Source organism: Pelodiscus sinensis, chromosome 5 (assembly GCF_052426305.1).
Source record: "Pelodiscus sinensis isolate ZL-2025 chromosome 5, ASM5242630v1, whole genome shotgun sequence".
Taxonomy (NCBI): domain Eukaryota; kingdom Metazoa; phylum Chordata; order Testudines; family Trionychidae; genus Pelodiscus; species Pelodiscus sinensis.
Window position 1 is genome coordinate 125,901,110 of NC_143056.1, and position 14,269 is coordinate 125,915,378.

At 50.9% G+C, this 14,269-nt stretch overlaps 1 protein-coding gene across 1 annotated transcript; it reads left to right on the forward strand.

Moving 5' to 3' along the window:
* Window positions 1-3,082: 3,082 nt before the first annotated feature.
* Window positions 3,083-11,377, forward strand: LOC102443439 (zona pellucida sperm-binding protein 1-like). The gene is made up of 12 exons (XM_075928393.2): window positions 3,083-3,323; window positions 4,666-4,787; window positions 5,060-5,639; window positions 6,749-6,892; window positions 7,552-7,736; window positions 7,821-7,918; window positions 8,775-8,902; window positions 8,996-9,185; window positions 9,274-9,424; window positions 10,133-10,217; window positions 10,642-10,764; window positions 11,200-11,377. The coding sequence occupies exons 1-12, from the start codon at window positions 3,083-3,085 to the stop codon at window positions 11,346-11,348; spliced, it is 2,196 nt and encodes a 731-aa protein (XP_075784508.2). The 3' UTR covers window positions 11,349-11,377.
* The last annotated feature ends 2,892 nt before the right edge of the window (window positions 11,378-14,269 follow it).

A 14,269-nucleotide genomic window follows, 5' to 3' on the forward strand; every position in this document is an offset into this window, starting at 1 on the left:
CTTGTAGGTAAGGTCCCATGGGAAGCAAGACTGAAGGGAAAAACAACTGAGGAGAGTTGGAAGTATTTCAAAGGGACGTTGTTAAGGGCCCAAAAGCAAACAATTCCGCTGTGTAGGAAAGATAGAAAATATGGCAAAAGACCAGCTTGGCTTAACAAGGAGATCTTGCATGATCTCAAAATTAAAAAGGAGTCATATAAAAAATGGAAACTAGGACAACTAACAAAGGATGAATATAGGCAAGCAACACGGGAATGCAGGGGCAAGATTAGAAAGGCAAAGGCACAAAATGAGATCAAACTAGCTACAGGCATAAAGGGAAACAAGAAGACCTTTTATAAATACATTAAAAGCAAGAGGAAGACCAAGGACAGGGTAGGCCCACTGCTTAGCGAGGAGGGAGAAGCAGTAACAGGGAACTTGGAAATGGCGGAGATGCTCAATGACTTCTTTGTTTCGGTCTTCACCGAGAAGTCTGGAGGTGTGCCTAACGTAGTGAATACAAGCAGAGAGAGGGTAAGTTTAGAAGATAGGATACACAAAGAACAAGTTAAAAATCACTTAGGAAAGTTAGATGTCAGCAAGTCACCAGGTCCTGATGAAATGCATCCCAGGATACTCAAGGAGCTGATAGAGGAGGTATCTGAGCCTTTAGCTATGATCTTTGAAAAATCATGGCAGACAGGGGAGATTCCAGAAGACTGGAAAAGGGCAAATATTGTGCCCATCTATAAAAAGGGGAATAAGAACAACCCAGGAAATTATAGACCGGTCAGTTTAACGTCTGTCCCAGGGAAGATAATGGAGCAGGTAATTAAGGAAATCGTATGCAAACACTTGGAAAGTAATAAAGTGATAGGGAATAGCCAGCATGGGTTTGTGAAGAACAAGTCATGTCAAACTAATCTGATAGCTTTCTTTGATAAGATAACGAGCCTTGTGGATAAGGGAGAAGCGGTGGATGTCATATACCTAGACTTTAGTAAGGCATTTGATACGGTCTCGCATGATATTCTTATTGATAAACTAGGCAAATATAACTTAGATAGGGCCACGATAAGGTGGGTGCATAATTGGCTGGATAACCGTAGTCAGAGAGTTGTTGTTAACGGTTCTAAATCCTGCTGGAAAGGGATAACAAGTGGAGTTCCTCAAGGGTCTGTTTTGGGACCCGTACTGTTCAATATCTTCATCAATGATGTAGATATTGGGATAGAGAGTACGCTTATTAAGTTTGCAGATGATACCAAACTGGGTGGGGTTGCAACTTCTTTGGAGGATAGGGACATAATTCAAAATGACCTTAGCAAGTTAGAGAAATGGTCAGAGGTAAACAGGATGAGGTTTAATAAAGAGAAATGCAAAGTGCTCCACTTAGGAAGGAACAATCAGTTCCATACATACAAGATGGGAAGCGACTGTCTAGGAAGGAGCATGGCGGAAAGGGATCTAGGGGTCATAGTGGACCACAAGTTGAATATGAGTCAACAGTGTGATGCTGTTGCAAAAAAAGCAAATATGATTCTAGGTTGTATCAACAGGTGTGTTGTAAGCAAAACTCGTGAAGTCATTCTGCCGCTCTACTCTGCACTAGTTAGGCCTCAGCTGGAGTACTGTGTCCAGTTCTGGGCGCCACATTTCAAGAAAGATGTGGAGAAATTGGAAAGGGTACAGAGAAGAGCGACAAGAATGATTAAAGGTCTAGAGAACATGACCTATGAAGCCAGGCTTCATGAACTGGGCTTGTTTAGTTTGGAAAAAAGAAGATTAAGGGGGGACATGATAGCGGTTTTCAAATATTTAAAAGGGTGTCACAAGGAGGAAGGCGAAAATTTGTTCCTCTTGGTTTCTGAGGACAGGACAAGGAGTAATGGGCTTAAAGTGCAGCAGGGGAGGTTTAGATTGGACATTAGGAAAAAATTCCTAACTGTCAGGGTGGTCAAATATTGGAATAAATTGCCAAGGGAGGTGGTGGAATCTCCCTCTCTGGAGATATTTAAGAACAGGTTAGATAGACATCTGTCAGGGATGGTGTAGACGGAGCTTGATCCTGCCTTGAGGGCGGGGGGCTGGACTCGATGACCTCTCGAGGTCCCTTCCAGTCCTATTATTCTATGATTCTATGACCCCTGAGCTCTAATCTTCAGACTGGCGCTGCTCCAGCTCCATGACCTGGGGCATGTGGCTGTGCTGCTCCATGCCTCAGTTTCCCCTTCTCTATAATGGGGATAACGATACGTCTCTCACCAGAGGTGTAGTGAGGCTCAGTGAATGTGTATGGAGAGCTCCGAGCCACTTGGCAGGATGAGGAAGTGGAAGAGGGAAAGAGTAGGAAAGTAGGCAAGGGAGGGAAATACCTGAAAAGAAAGGACCTCAAGTTCAGCTCCCTGCTGTCACAGGCAACCCCACCAACCATGCCAGCTCCCCAGCCTGTTGCCTGACAGTCCATGATCTAAGGGGTGGGAACCTTGGCTTACCTGAATCAGGACTCTGAGGGTTGGGGCTCCCTCCCACAGCACTGTGGGACCCCCGCCCCCCCCCCCCGCCCCAGTACACAAAATCTACTAGCCTAGGGGAAATGTCTTTCTCCTTCCCATTTGGGGGCCGTCAGTCAGTCCGAGGTGGGGTGGTTTGTTTTTTGTTTAGTTTTGTTTTCTTGGAGGTTTGGGGGGTTTTCGTTCGTTTGGTTTTTGTTTTTGCTTCTCATTTGTGTGCGGCTCCCAACTGATTTTTCTGTGGGTCAGCAGTTCCCAGTCCAAAATAGATTCTTCACCCGGGCCTACATGAAGGAGGATCACAGGGAACGGGAGTGGGAAGAACAAGGGGAGATGGAATTTTCAAATCCATCCAAGATACCCACACAAGAACCAGGAGGGAGGGAAGGAGGAACCAGGGTGACATTTGGAGATGGGGGAGGGTCGGAGCTGTGCTGATGTTTCCCTTTCACTCAGAGCTTTGTAATTTTCACCAAGACCCTCTGCAGCTGCTGGCAACTCCCCAGGTGCAGCCTCTCTGCTCACCTGGTTCACACCGCGCCCCTTCCCATACTGATCCTATAAAGCCTCAGCCCCACAATCCAGTAATGAGAAGTGGTTGCTTGGTAGGGTTTTTTCTAGCAGTCCCTGGAGCTATGGGGTGGGGCTGTAGGTATTTTGGGAGCATAGTGCTGCTCTGGTCCCTGGGATTAGCCCTGGGGCAGGGGGAGTTCCGCAGGGTCAGTTTCTCTGTCTTGCAGCATGGGTATGAGTATGAGTGTGGAGACTATGGGATGCAGCTGCTGGTCTTTCCCAACCAGGGCCACACTGTCCGTTTCAAAGTTGTAGGTAAGTGGCTGCTTGGATGCCTTCTCATCTGCTAATGGTGCTTACTTGCTTCTGTTGGGCAGGCTAGAGAAGGGAGGTGATTTTTAGTTTTAGTAACTTGCCTCTTGCCATGATCTCAGTTGGCTTGTCTATTTCCACTTAAGCTCCTAAGTGCCTGGAGTAGTATGCAGGAAGTTGCCCAGCCAGGTCTGGGGAGGCCTGTGTTTAATGCAATAAGTAACTTCCAGTGCATTGTTCTGCCTGGCTTAGGGCTGACTTATGTCCCCCTCTGTGCAGCTTAAAAACAGTGAGGGGTGACTGTAACTCCCAGAGAGGTACCACCTCCTGGAGCTGCCACTGGAAACTAGTTCAACCAGGGGACAAACAGTCAAAGGACTCTTGCACAAAAATCTGGAGTCTTAAATGGACCCAGGGCTGCTTTTCTGCTCAGCAAAGAGGCAGGCCCTTCTCCCTGGCATTGGGGGGAAGGCTTGTGGGAAGCCTGGAAGGAGTGATTCTTACTAGTGCCGGAGCTGGCAGTTGGGTTGCCCTCTGATCCGCTTCTTGGCAATATTTGGCTGGTTGAGTGTGCTTAGCTTGCTACAGCAGAACTGGCTGGACACCTCCGCTGTAGGGCCTTGCTGAACTTCTCCTGTCTTAAGAATAAACAGGCTGGCTTAGAAGGTGCTGATATACATTCTCCATGGAGAGAAAGTGAAATGCAGCCACTGGCCAGTCTGGCTTGCTGGGGATACCTCTGTCTCGGCAGGGAACATGCTGGTCAGGAGGCAGAGGTGCAGGCTTCTGGGCAAGAGGTGGTGGCTGTGGAACCAGGGGCCTAGAGTGATGTTCTCAAGGGGCCCCAAGGAGGGGATACAGCTGCATTCACTCTGAACGGACATGCCTGTGATCCAATGGTCCTGAAGTGTAGCTGGATGTTCTAAATGAATGGACCCAGCCCTCTTCCTCCTTGCTGATATCACTGCACGTGCTCCTGCCCCCAACAGACCTCTGGGTTGTAAGTGCTAGAGGGAAGGCACAGGACACGCCTTGTGAGCGCACAAGGCAGAGGAATCGTAACTAGTCTAGTCGGGTGGGAGAACACTCCCCTGCAATCACTGCAGTGTCCTACTATGGCTGTGCCTCAACTTCACTGGGGTGTCAGCTGATCCTCTCTAGAACAGGGAGATCCCCGTTTATAACTGGGCCTCCCTGAGCTGCACTGAGATGACACAATGTGGTGGGCTGCTGCCCCTGCTCCACATAAGAGTACCTAAGACGCTGGTTGTCTCCACTACTGGAGGGGGCTGATGGAGCCATTTCATGGCAAATGCTACTTGCCCCAATCCTGCTATCCCCACAGATGAGTTTGGGACTGCCTTTGAGGTTACCAACTGCTCCATCTGCCTCCACTGGGTCACCTCTACCCAGGAAGGGGTTGTGATCTTCTCAGCGCGCTACAATGGCTGTCACATGCTGAAGAAGGTGAGTCTGTGTCTGGCATCCTTGGTGCTCCTGTTAGGAAGACCTGGGCCTGTATCTCAGCAAACCATGGTCCCTGGCTCTGGTCCAGAAAGTGTTGCTGAGCTGTCACAACCATAAGTGCCGACTCTGGGATGTCCAGCTAATCTGCATGTTTTCCATAACCCCCAGCAGAAAGATACTGCTGGTGGCCCCCACAAGTTCCCCTGCTCCTTGGGGGTATGAATGCCTTGGGGTTGATTGATACAAATTGTCACTCTTTATTTTTTGGACAGGATGGCCGTAACCACCTAAAGGTCCGAGTGGAGGAGCTGCAGAGCACCGGGACTGTCGCTGCTGCCTACGATGTGAACATGATCTGCCCCAAACCCACTGAACATGACTTAAGCCCAGAGGAGACCATGCGTGCCGTGCCGCAGCCCGGCCTGGTGCGCCCGGGGCCCGTGCCGCAGCCCGGCCTGGTGCGCCCGGGGCCCGTGCCGCAGCCCGGCCTGGTGCGCCCGGGGCCCGTGCCGCAGCCCGGCCTGGTGCGCCCGGGGCCCGTGCCGCAGCCCGGCCTGGTGCGCCCGGGGCCCGTGCCGCAGCCCGGCCTGGTGCGCCCGGGGCCCGTGCCGCAGCCCGGCCTGGTGCGCCCGGGGCCCGTGCCGCAGCCCGGCCTGGTGCGCCCGGGGCCCGTGCCGCAGCCCGGCCTGGTGCGCCCGGGGCCCGTGCCGCAGCCCGGCCTGGTGCGCCCGGGGCCCGTGCCGCAGCCCGGCCTGGTGCGCCCGGGGCCCGTGCCGCAGCCCGGCCTGGTGCGCCCGGGGCCCGAGCCGCAGCCCGGCCTGGTGCGCCCGGGGCCCGTGCCGCGGGCTATAGGTAAGCTTTTTTTTTTGTTTTTTTTTCTATACATCCACCACTGGGATTCAAGGAAGCTGGTTTTGGCCTTTCATGCTTTTCCTGGGACACTTCTGAATTTTAATGTCTTTCTGCACTTAATTCACCTAGATTCTGAAGTATCTACTGAGAACTAATATGGCTTGTTGGGCTAGATGACACGGTGCAGCTACATCCTTACCCACCCCAAGCACTCAGTCACATAAGTGTCAGTACAAGTATCGAACGCCTGCGGTCACTGGGCCTGCAAACTTATTTTGAGTTTGAATGTCCCCTATCTTAGCCAATAAAATTTCACCTCTATTTCTGAGGGGTGGGGCAGAGGAATTTAAAGAAGAGTTCATATTAGTCTAGTCTAAATAAAAACCTCACTGAACTCAAAACCCGAGTTGAAATCCTACTCAGTGAAAACAGATGCAGAGCCAAACACAAATGGACGTCTGATCAATGGAGCCTGAAAAGATGAGTTGGTCTACCCACCACTTCCTTTTGGGTTGTTTAAGACTTTGGCTGTGGAGGAAGATAACAGAGGGAGGCTACGAAAGTGAGCTTCATCATGACCACCAGCCATGGGCTCCTAGGCTCCTTGATCTCTGCCCTAATCCTGAGGCATATCTGAGATGTTTTTGGGGTTTCACTACAGAGTGGGTGAGATTAGACAAGGTTGGGTTTCAGTGACTCTAGCATGAGCCACTTCAGTTCATCTCCCTAACTTTCCCCAGAAGGGCCACCTTTGATCTGCTCTAAGATGCTTTCAAACAAGGAGCTTGTTCCCTTTAGCTGGAGAAGTTTTAGGAGCAAGAGGAAGCCAATTGATGTGTCCTTCAAGGCTAAAACCACTTAATGGTACTACAATACTAAGCAGACCGAAGTCTACATTCCCAACACCAATTCGCAGTCTCAACTGTGGAATGGTGGATAGTGCCTGTGGGGTTCTAACACCTTGGGCCACCCCTTCCATCTAAACTGCAAGGTCTCTTGTCCAGGGACACTGATGTTCCTCTGCAGTGGTATCTTGGGGGTGGCAGAGTAGCCATGTACTGGGCTCAAGCCATCTCCTGTGCTCAGGGGACTGTACCTTGCTTTTCCAGGGGCCCACCTGACTCAGGAGCAATGCCAAGAGGTGTCTGGGAAGATCCCCTGTGCAAACGGCCATGATCCAGCTGCTTGCGTCCATGCTGGCTGCTGCTATGATGGGACTGACATGACAACTCCCTGCTACTATGGCAACACAGGTAAGAGACCACCTGAAAACTTGCACTGAGCTCTGGAGGGCATGTAGACAAAATTATGTGAATTGTTGGAGGGAGGAGAGGTGAGGCCAAGGGACAGTGATGGCTGCTATCTTGCGCCATCTCCATTGGGTGGGGGTATAGATGCAGGGATCAAATGTCCTTGGGTCACTTATTCATTCAAGACCCAATCTGATCTAAAGTGAGTGCACCTGTAGATGTTCACACCTGGGCTCATGCTCTTTCCACTTGAAGCAAGGGAGCTCTCCAGTGATTCCCACTGCCCCAACTCTAGAGGTGGAGAGGAAATGGCTGAAGAATACAAGCCTGAACTCTACCACAACATTTGAGAAACTTCAGTCAGTTTAAAGGCCTACACATGAACATCTCCCTGCAAGGCTCTTGCTTATCCCGGGGGGGTCCCATTGGGAATATGACCCCAATGCCCCTTTTCAGTCTTGTGTTTTTCCTTGAGGGAGACAATGGTGGGGGAGGTGTATTAATATCGCCTCTGCAGCATAGTGAATATTGGCCTATTCCCTCAGCATGTCTCAACCCAGACCTTACTCTGGCTTGTAGTAATGGACTTGAGGTTTCTGCCCCACATGTTCCAGCATCATTAGGCTGCACTTGCCGTGCTTAACCTTTCTGCTTTGTTCCAGTCACTGTACAGTGCCTTGTGGATGGTCACTTCATGCTGGTGGTCGCCAGGGACATGTCTGACTACCCCATCGTCCTGGACAGCGTCCGGCTAGCCTACGCCCAGACTGGGTGTGAGCCCATCAAGAAGACTGAGGCTTTTGTGCTTTTCCGCTTCCTTCTCTCTCAATGTGGCACCACGGTCCAAGTGAGAATACCTCCCCTAACATCTAGTGTAGACTGCCTCCTACCTCTCAGAAAGGATTAAACAGCCCTTTCCATTCCCCTCCAGGTGGCTAGAGACAAACTGATCTATGAGAACCAGCTGATCTCTGGCATTGACATACGGGCTGGGCCAGATGGCTCCATCACCCGGGATAGCACCTTCATGTGAGTTGGCTCATTTCTCTCCGGCTTAAACAAGTCTTCCATTCTGTCCGTGAGGGACACATTCTTTCTGAGGAATCTACTAGACTTGTCAGCTCCCTTAGTTTTTAGCTGCTTCAGGTCAGAAGAATCTCAAAATAAAGATTTCCCCCTTCCCCACTCAGTCTTTCTATGGTGAGTCAACCATCTAATACCACCAAGTTACCCTACCTGCCAGTTAGAACTTGACCACTCCACTTTTCAGTGGAAGGCAAAGTTCTTCTCTGGAAGAACCAGCAATCAAACCTGGTCTGAGTATTTGTAGAACTCTAATTTTGATTAAAATCTTCTAAAACAGGTCTGGTTTTTTTTTTTTCCAGCACTGCAATTGCCTATGCTGGGGGGGGGAGGAGAATATAACAGACTGAAATGAGGCTGGGAAACTAGGATAATAGCTTCTACTGTAGCATACCTAGGAATACTCTAGTTGTTCACTTGCTGAATCTGAGCAGTGCCTGCACACCTGGGTCCCTAATTAGGTGCTGACCTCAGAACCTGTCAGACTGAATTGTCAATTCTTCACTGAAGATATCCAAGAGAACCTTCAAAGGGCTGACTCTTTAAATCAGCCAGTGAGGTTCCATGTGATGCTAAATCCCAACTTGAGACATCAAGGCCCAAAAACCTCAATCTGGGGCAGGGAGTGAGCAATTGGGCAGGACCTTGTGCAGTCAGTGAGTGGCACTGGGGTCTTGCCCGTTGAGCAGTGGTTGGCATTAAGCTGAATGGATCAAAGCTACAGGGCAGGGGGAGTGAAGATGCACAAAGTGACTCTTAAAACATTTTAACCTGACCATCCCCCCTCTGCTCTCTCCTGCAGCCTCCATGCTCGCTGCATCTACAATGCCAGTGACTTCCTGCCACTGCAGGTCCAGGTCTTCCTGCCCCCCTCACCTGTTCCAGTCACCCAGGCAGGACCCCTCCGCCTTGAGCTGTGCATTGCCGCAGGTAGGCTGCCCCTCTTGCTCCAGGGTAGAGATTCCAGCCCCTGGAGGGCCCCAGTGTCTTAGCTCTGCTCTCCTCCTGCCCTCTCCCCCGCAGACCTGAGCTACACATCCTACCTTGAGGAGGGAGACTACCCTGTGCTGAAGGTGCTCAGGGACCCTGTCTACGTGGAGGTTCGCATCCTGCAGAGAACAGACCCCGTCCTGGTCCTGGTTCTGCACCAGTGCTGGGCCACCCCTAGTGCGAACCCCCTGGAGCAACCGCAGTGGCCCATCCTGGTGGACGGGTGAGTGGACCGAGGTGAAGGGATCACTGATGTGCTCAAGCAGAGGTACTCTAGAGAACCAGCTTTGAATTTTAATCCTTGTTCCCAGCTGCCCGTTCCTGGGAGACAACTATAGAACCCAGCTCATGCCTGTGGGCCCAGCCTCCTCTGAGCTGCCCTTCCCGGTGCACCACCAGCGCTTTGTCCTCTCCACCTTTGCCTTTGTGGACTCTAGCACTCAGATGATGATGGAGGGACTGGTAAGGGGGGGGGGGATTCTTATAGCTTGTAACAACCATTCCTACCTCAGCTGGGGGGGGGGGGGGGAGAGAGACCTGAACAGCCTCTGCCAGCTCAGCCCACCCAACTGGCAAGCTCCATTTCTAGGGGTGGGGGTGTTTAGCACAGCACCTGAATGGGTTGCAGGCTGAATCCCAGTGCCTGGGTCACCTTGTGGTAGGAGTGTGGGGCCAGCTGGCTTGAGCTCTGCTCCTCAGGAGCAGTAGAGCATGAAGTGCTGAGAGAATGGGTCCTGAGCCCTATGGCTGCTGGACTATGCTGTTCTGGCCACTGCTGACCTGTGTATAGCACTGATCTTGGGTGGCAGCAGCTTGTATGTGAAGAAAATATGGAACTCTGGCCCCCCTCCAGTGGGGTCTCCTTGGGTGAACAAACATCCCAATACCAAATCCAAAACCAGAATAACCAAGTTTTTCCTGTTCGGAAAAATCTTCCTGAAATCCTCCAGTGACTTGTATGCACTGGCCCCTCCTTGGATAATGTACCAGGGAGGCATTGCCCTCTGAATACCATGACTAATTCTGGGCTTGTAACATCACTGGGGAAGTCCCTAATCTGGCATCAAGAAGGGCTGGCCTTCTAGGCATGTTGGAGGTGCTGCACATGCTGACTGAGCCTAGACTGGCCAGTGCATTATCTGACTTGGGTTCCTCACATGTCTGGCTTAGGTCTACATCTTCTGCAGTGCCTCCGCCTGCTCCCCATCCCTGCTGGAGCCCTGCAGGACTGTCTGCCCATCAGGGGTGACAGCAAGTAAGTCTGGCCTTCATGCTAGGCATGGGGGGGGGGAGGGGGGGCATGCTGATCTGGTTCCAGACCCTCCCTGGTCAGAGCGCACCTGACTGCAGAAGGTAGAAGAAGCTCACACCAAGCTGGGGTTAACTGAGTGGTAGCTGAGTTGCATGAGTAAGTTGCTCCACATCCCCTACAGAGTCACCTCTCATGCTGACAGACCAGTCAGGCCCCCCTCCCATGGCAGCCATGAAGGGACAATGAGCTCTGACCTGCTCATGTAGCTACACAGGAACCAGCCAACATACCTGGCACTCCACAGCTCTTGTCTTTAGCCCTTGCCCCACGACACCCATGAGTGGAGGTCAGCAGCCCAGCCTGAATGAGCTCAGCTTGCACTGCAGATTAATTCTCTGCCTCTTTTTTTTAACCCCGTCCACCCCAGGAGGTCGCCGGTTCCTCACTGCCCACAATGGAACAGAGCCTCTCAATGTGGTGAGCTCTCCTGGGCCTATCATCTTCCAGGACAGTCCAGGAGCACCTAAAGAGCTAGTCCATGGCAATGGAGGTGAGTGACTCAGTTCTGGTCCCCAGCATGGCCTGGCTCGTGGCACCTTAAAGGGACGACCTTACAGAGGCACCCCTTCCTGTGAAGAGGCAAATGGACTGACTCAGTAACCAGCATTGTAGGAACAGAAGCTTCCATTTGTCCTGGCTCTTGGCCAGCTGTCCTGCCTCCAGGGGAGGGGAACATGGGACTGAGCCAAGGGAGTAACTGAGGTCCATTACAAAAGTCTGTAGCCAGAGTTCAGAGGCCACTGAGGGGGCAGGGAGTAGTAGAAAGAACCATCCACCTGCTGCTAGTTTGGGATAGGAGTAGGGGTGGAGTCTGTCCAAGTGCAGGTGTGGACAAGACAGTATCCTTCTCTAGCCCCACCAGGGATGGGTCCAATTCCTATCTCCTGACACCCTAGTGGAGCTGGTATCTCCTCTTTCCCCACAGACCAAAGCTCTAGACCAGACCTGTCCCCAGTGCTCCTGGCTGGGGTCTCATTGATGGCTGTGGCCTCCATCCTCACAGTTGTGCTCATCCTCTGGAGGAGGAAAGGCTGGAAGATCAGCTCTCCCAATCCTGATGAAGGAACATTGTAGCAAAAACCAATAAAACTGGTTGGATTGTGCTTGTGGTCCCCATGCTTTTTGGGGGTGGACCAGGACATGCAGTAGTCAGAGCAGCTAGATTTCTGTAGGCAAGTTTCAGGGCAAGTAACAAAGGTGGTATCCTTCCCCACTGCCCCAGGCAAAGCCTTCAAAGGGACCCTGTCCCTTAGTGATACAGAGGGGACTTAGCTCTAAGGAGATCCCTAGGAGAATCCCATCACTGCTCTTAGATCTATGTGCATTAGAGCTACCCAGCAACAAGGCTTTGTCTCTGAAGGGACGGTAGCTGGCCTTGGCAGTCGGGCCTTCTGAAGCAGAGGTCAAACAAAGGCAGCAAATTCTAAGGATGGAGCAGCCTAGAGCTGACACTAACTTCCTGGGTTTTTCCATACACGGCTGTGTGAGAGCCACTATCCCGCTGCCTAGATCACAATGCATCTCTTGAGGTCGTGTGATTGTAAGGGGAGAATCCTGACAACCCAGCAAAATGCTTGGGCTGCTGCTAGTATGGGAGTAGCTATTGTAAGCTCTGCCTAGCAGGCTCAATGACTAGAAGTCCACATGACCATGCTGCCTGCCTTTGTTTAGCAAGTGCAAAAGTGCACAAGCAAAATCTAGCCTTCTCTAAAAATAGATCTTTGGGTGGCTTTGTGTAGGAGTACAGCTGTATTCCTACACCAGCCTAGAACTAAATGGTTTTTTCTTAGCCTGGTGTGGTGGTGTAAGTTCCATCACCACAAACTAAGACTTACCCAGCATTGCCTGACTCCTTCAGGGTAGAGGCTAGCTGGGGGGGGGAGGGGGGTGCATGCAGAGAGCAGGGTCTTGAGGCTGGGGTGGGGAGGCTCAGGATAGGAGGGTAGGGAATCCACACATCCAGGTGGGGAGTTGAGGAGCTCAGGGGTTGGGGATGCAGGGGCTTGTTGCTGGGGAAGCAGGCAACTACCCCACCCCACCCACTAATTTGCCCCTTGGGGAGAGGAATAAATCCTGACCACCAAATTCTCAAGGGCTGGTCCATAGGGGTAGTGGCCATACAGCCCACCCACCAACTTGTGCCTGGAGCTTAGGACAAGCCCATTCTGGCACTGCATCCAAGAGCAGAAGGGAGGAGTTTGGGCCAAGGTCACTTGACCAGCCACCACACTGGTTAAGTGGAGCCCTGTCCCAGCTGGCTGATCTCTTGGTAGGGCAGTCCCCCTCTACTCCACCCCATCCTGGCCATTCTGCATAGCACTCTTCTCTGGTCAGCCCTCTCCCTTTCCATCTTATGGAAAACAATTCCATTCTAGACAGATCCTATTTTTCCCAACAATGAAACCCTAATCTCTTTGTCAGAGGAAACTACATAGCAAATTTGGCCCTAGCTTGTACTAGTTTCTGAAACTCATGGACAGACACTTCTAAAATAGATTAAGAGGTAGACTGGCTTGTTGGGCATTGACAACTTGTACATTTCTTGGCAGCCCTAGTGATGGGTGGATAGTTTGCCACTTGAACCTTGTTTGACCACTTGAGACAGGTAACTATTGTTTGGGGTAGCGTTGCCTGCCAGCTTTGTGTTCCAGGACAACCTGGGCATAATATCCTGCCTGTGTGACTCTCAAAAGATCTCTGCCTTCCAATTTCTACTCAAACCAACACTGATCAGAAGAGACTTTGGCTGTATCTACATTGGCACGATCTTGCACCAAAGCGGCCACTCTAGCGCACAAACTTGTTGCCTGTCTACACTGGCAGGGAGTTCTTGCGCAAGAACACTGACATTCTAATGTGTGAAATCAGTGCTTCTGGTGCAAGAACTATGATGCTCCTGCTCAGGAATAAGCCTTCTTGCACAAGAGGCCAGTGTAGACAGACAACATGAATTTCTTGTGCAAGAAAACCCTATGGTTAAAATGGCCATCAGAGCTTTCTTGCACAAGAGTGCCTACACTAGCACAGATGCTCTTGCACAAAGCACATCTTGCACAAAGGCACATGCCAGTGTAGCCACACTCTTGTGCAAATACTTTAATGCAAGACTTCTTGCGTTAAAAAGTATTTGCACAGGATCATGCCAATGTAGACAGCCTTTAAGTGTTCAATTAAAAGGCAGCTGGAAACATACCTAATCCCCTCCACTCCAGAAACAGCCCTTGCCTTATTTGCATAGAGGCGCAAAGGCATTTATTAGCATTCAGATTGGAGAACAGATAGTCAAAGGCAGGAACCACACTAAACTCTGGGACACAAAGCAGGGAAGCAGTGCCTGGGGGGGGGGGGAATCCTCTGCTCTAGATGTTAATGAACCCCTGCATAGTTTTCAGGCCAATTCTAGTAATAAATTCTCCATGGGTATCCAAAATACTGAAGCTGCCTGATTGCAATATGAGCTGTCTGGAAGGAACACTGCCCACAGCTGGGAATGAACAGTTCTTATTATCTAGCCTAAATAAAGCAATTGTAGAATACTTCCTTTAGATTGGTTTATGGGTAAACTAATTTATCTCCTTTGAACCATTATTCTTTCCCTACCCCCCCCCCCCCCCCAAAATCCCTTTGTTCAAGTAAAGCATTCTGGTACCTGGGTCTAAAGTCTGCATCAATTACATTGAAACTTCATCTTTCACTGACTGATTATGCTGGGGGATTTCCTCTCCCTGGCTCTAGCCACCCCTTACCATCACCACCTAGTAATCCTGATCCGCTCAAACCTTCAAAGAGTGGTGAGATCTCTCTCTCGGCATAGCCTCCTGCCTTATGGTGTCAGTTATGGTTTGCTAGCCCTAACTTTTGTGGTCAGATTTAATATTACAGGGTGAGCCTCTGTCCTGTACCATGCATGGTTTGGCATGATTTTAGTTAGCCAGATGTCTACTTATCATGCATGTGGCTAAGTGTCCTGTGGGCCCATAAAGTTTGTTTAAAGC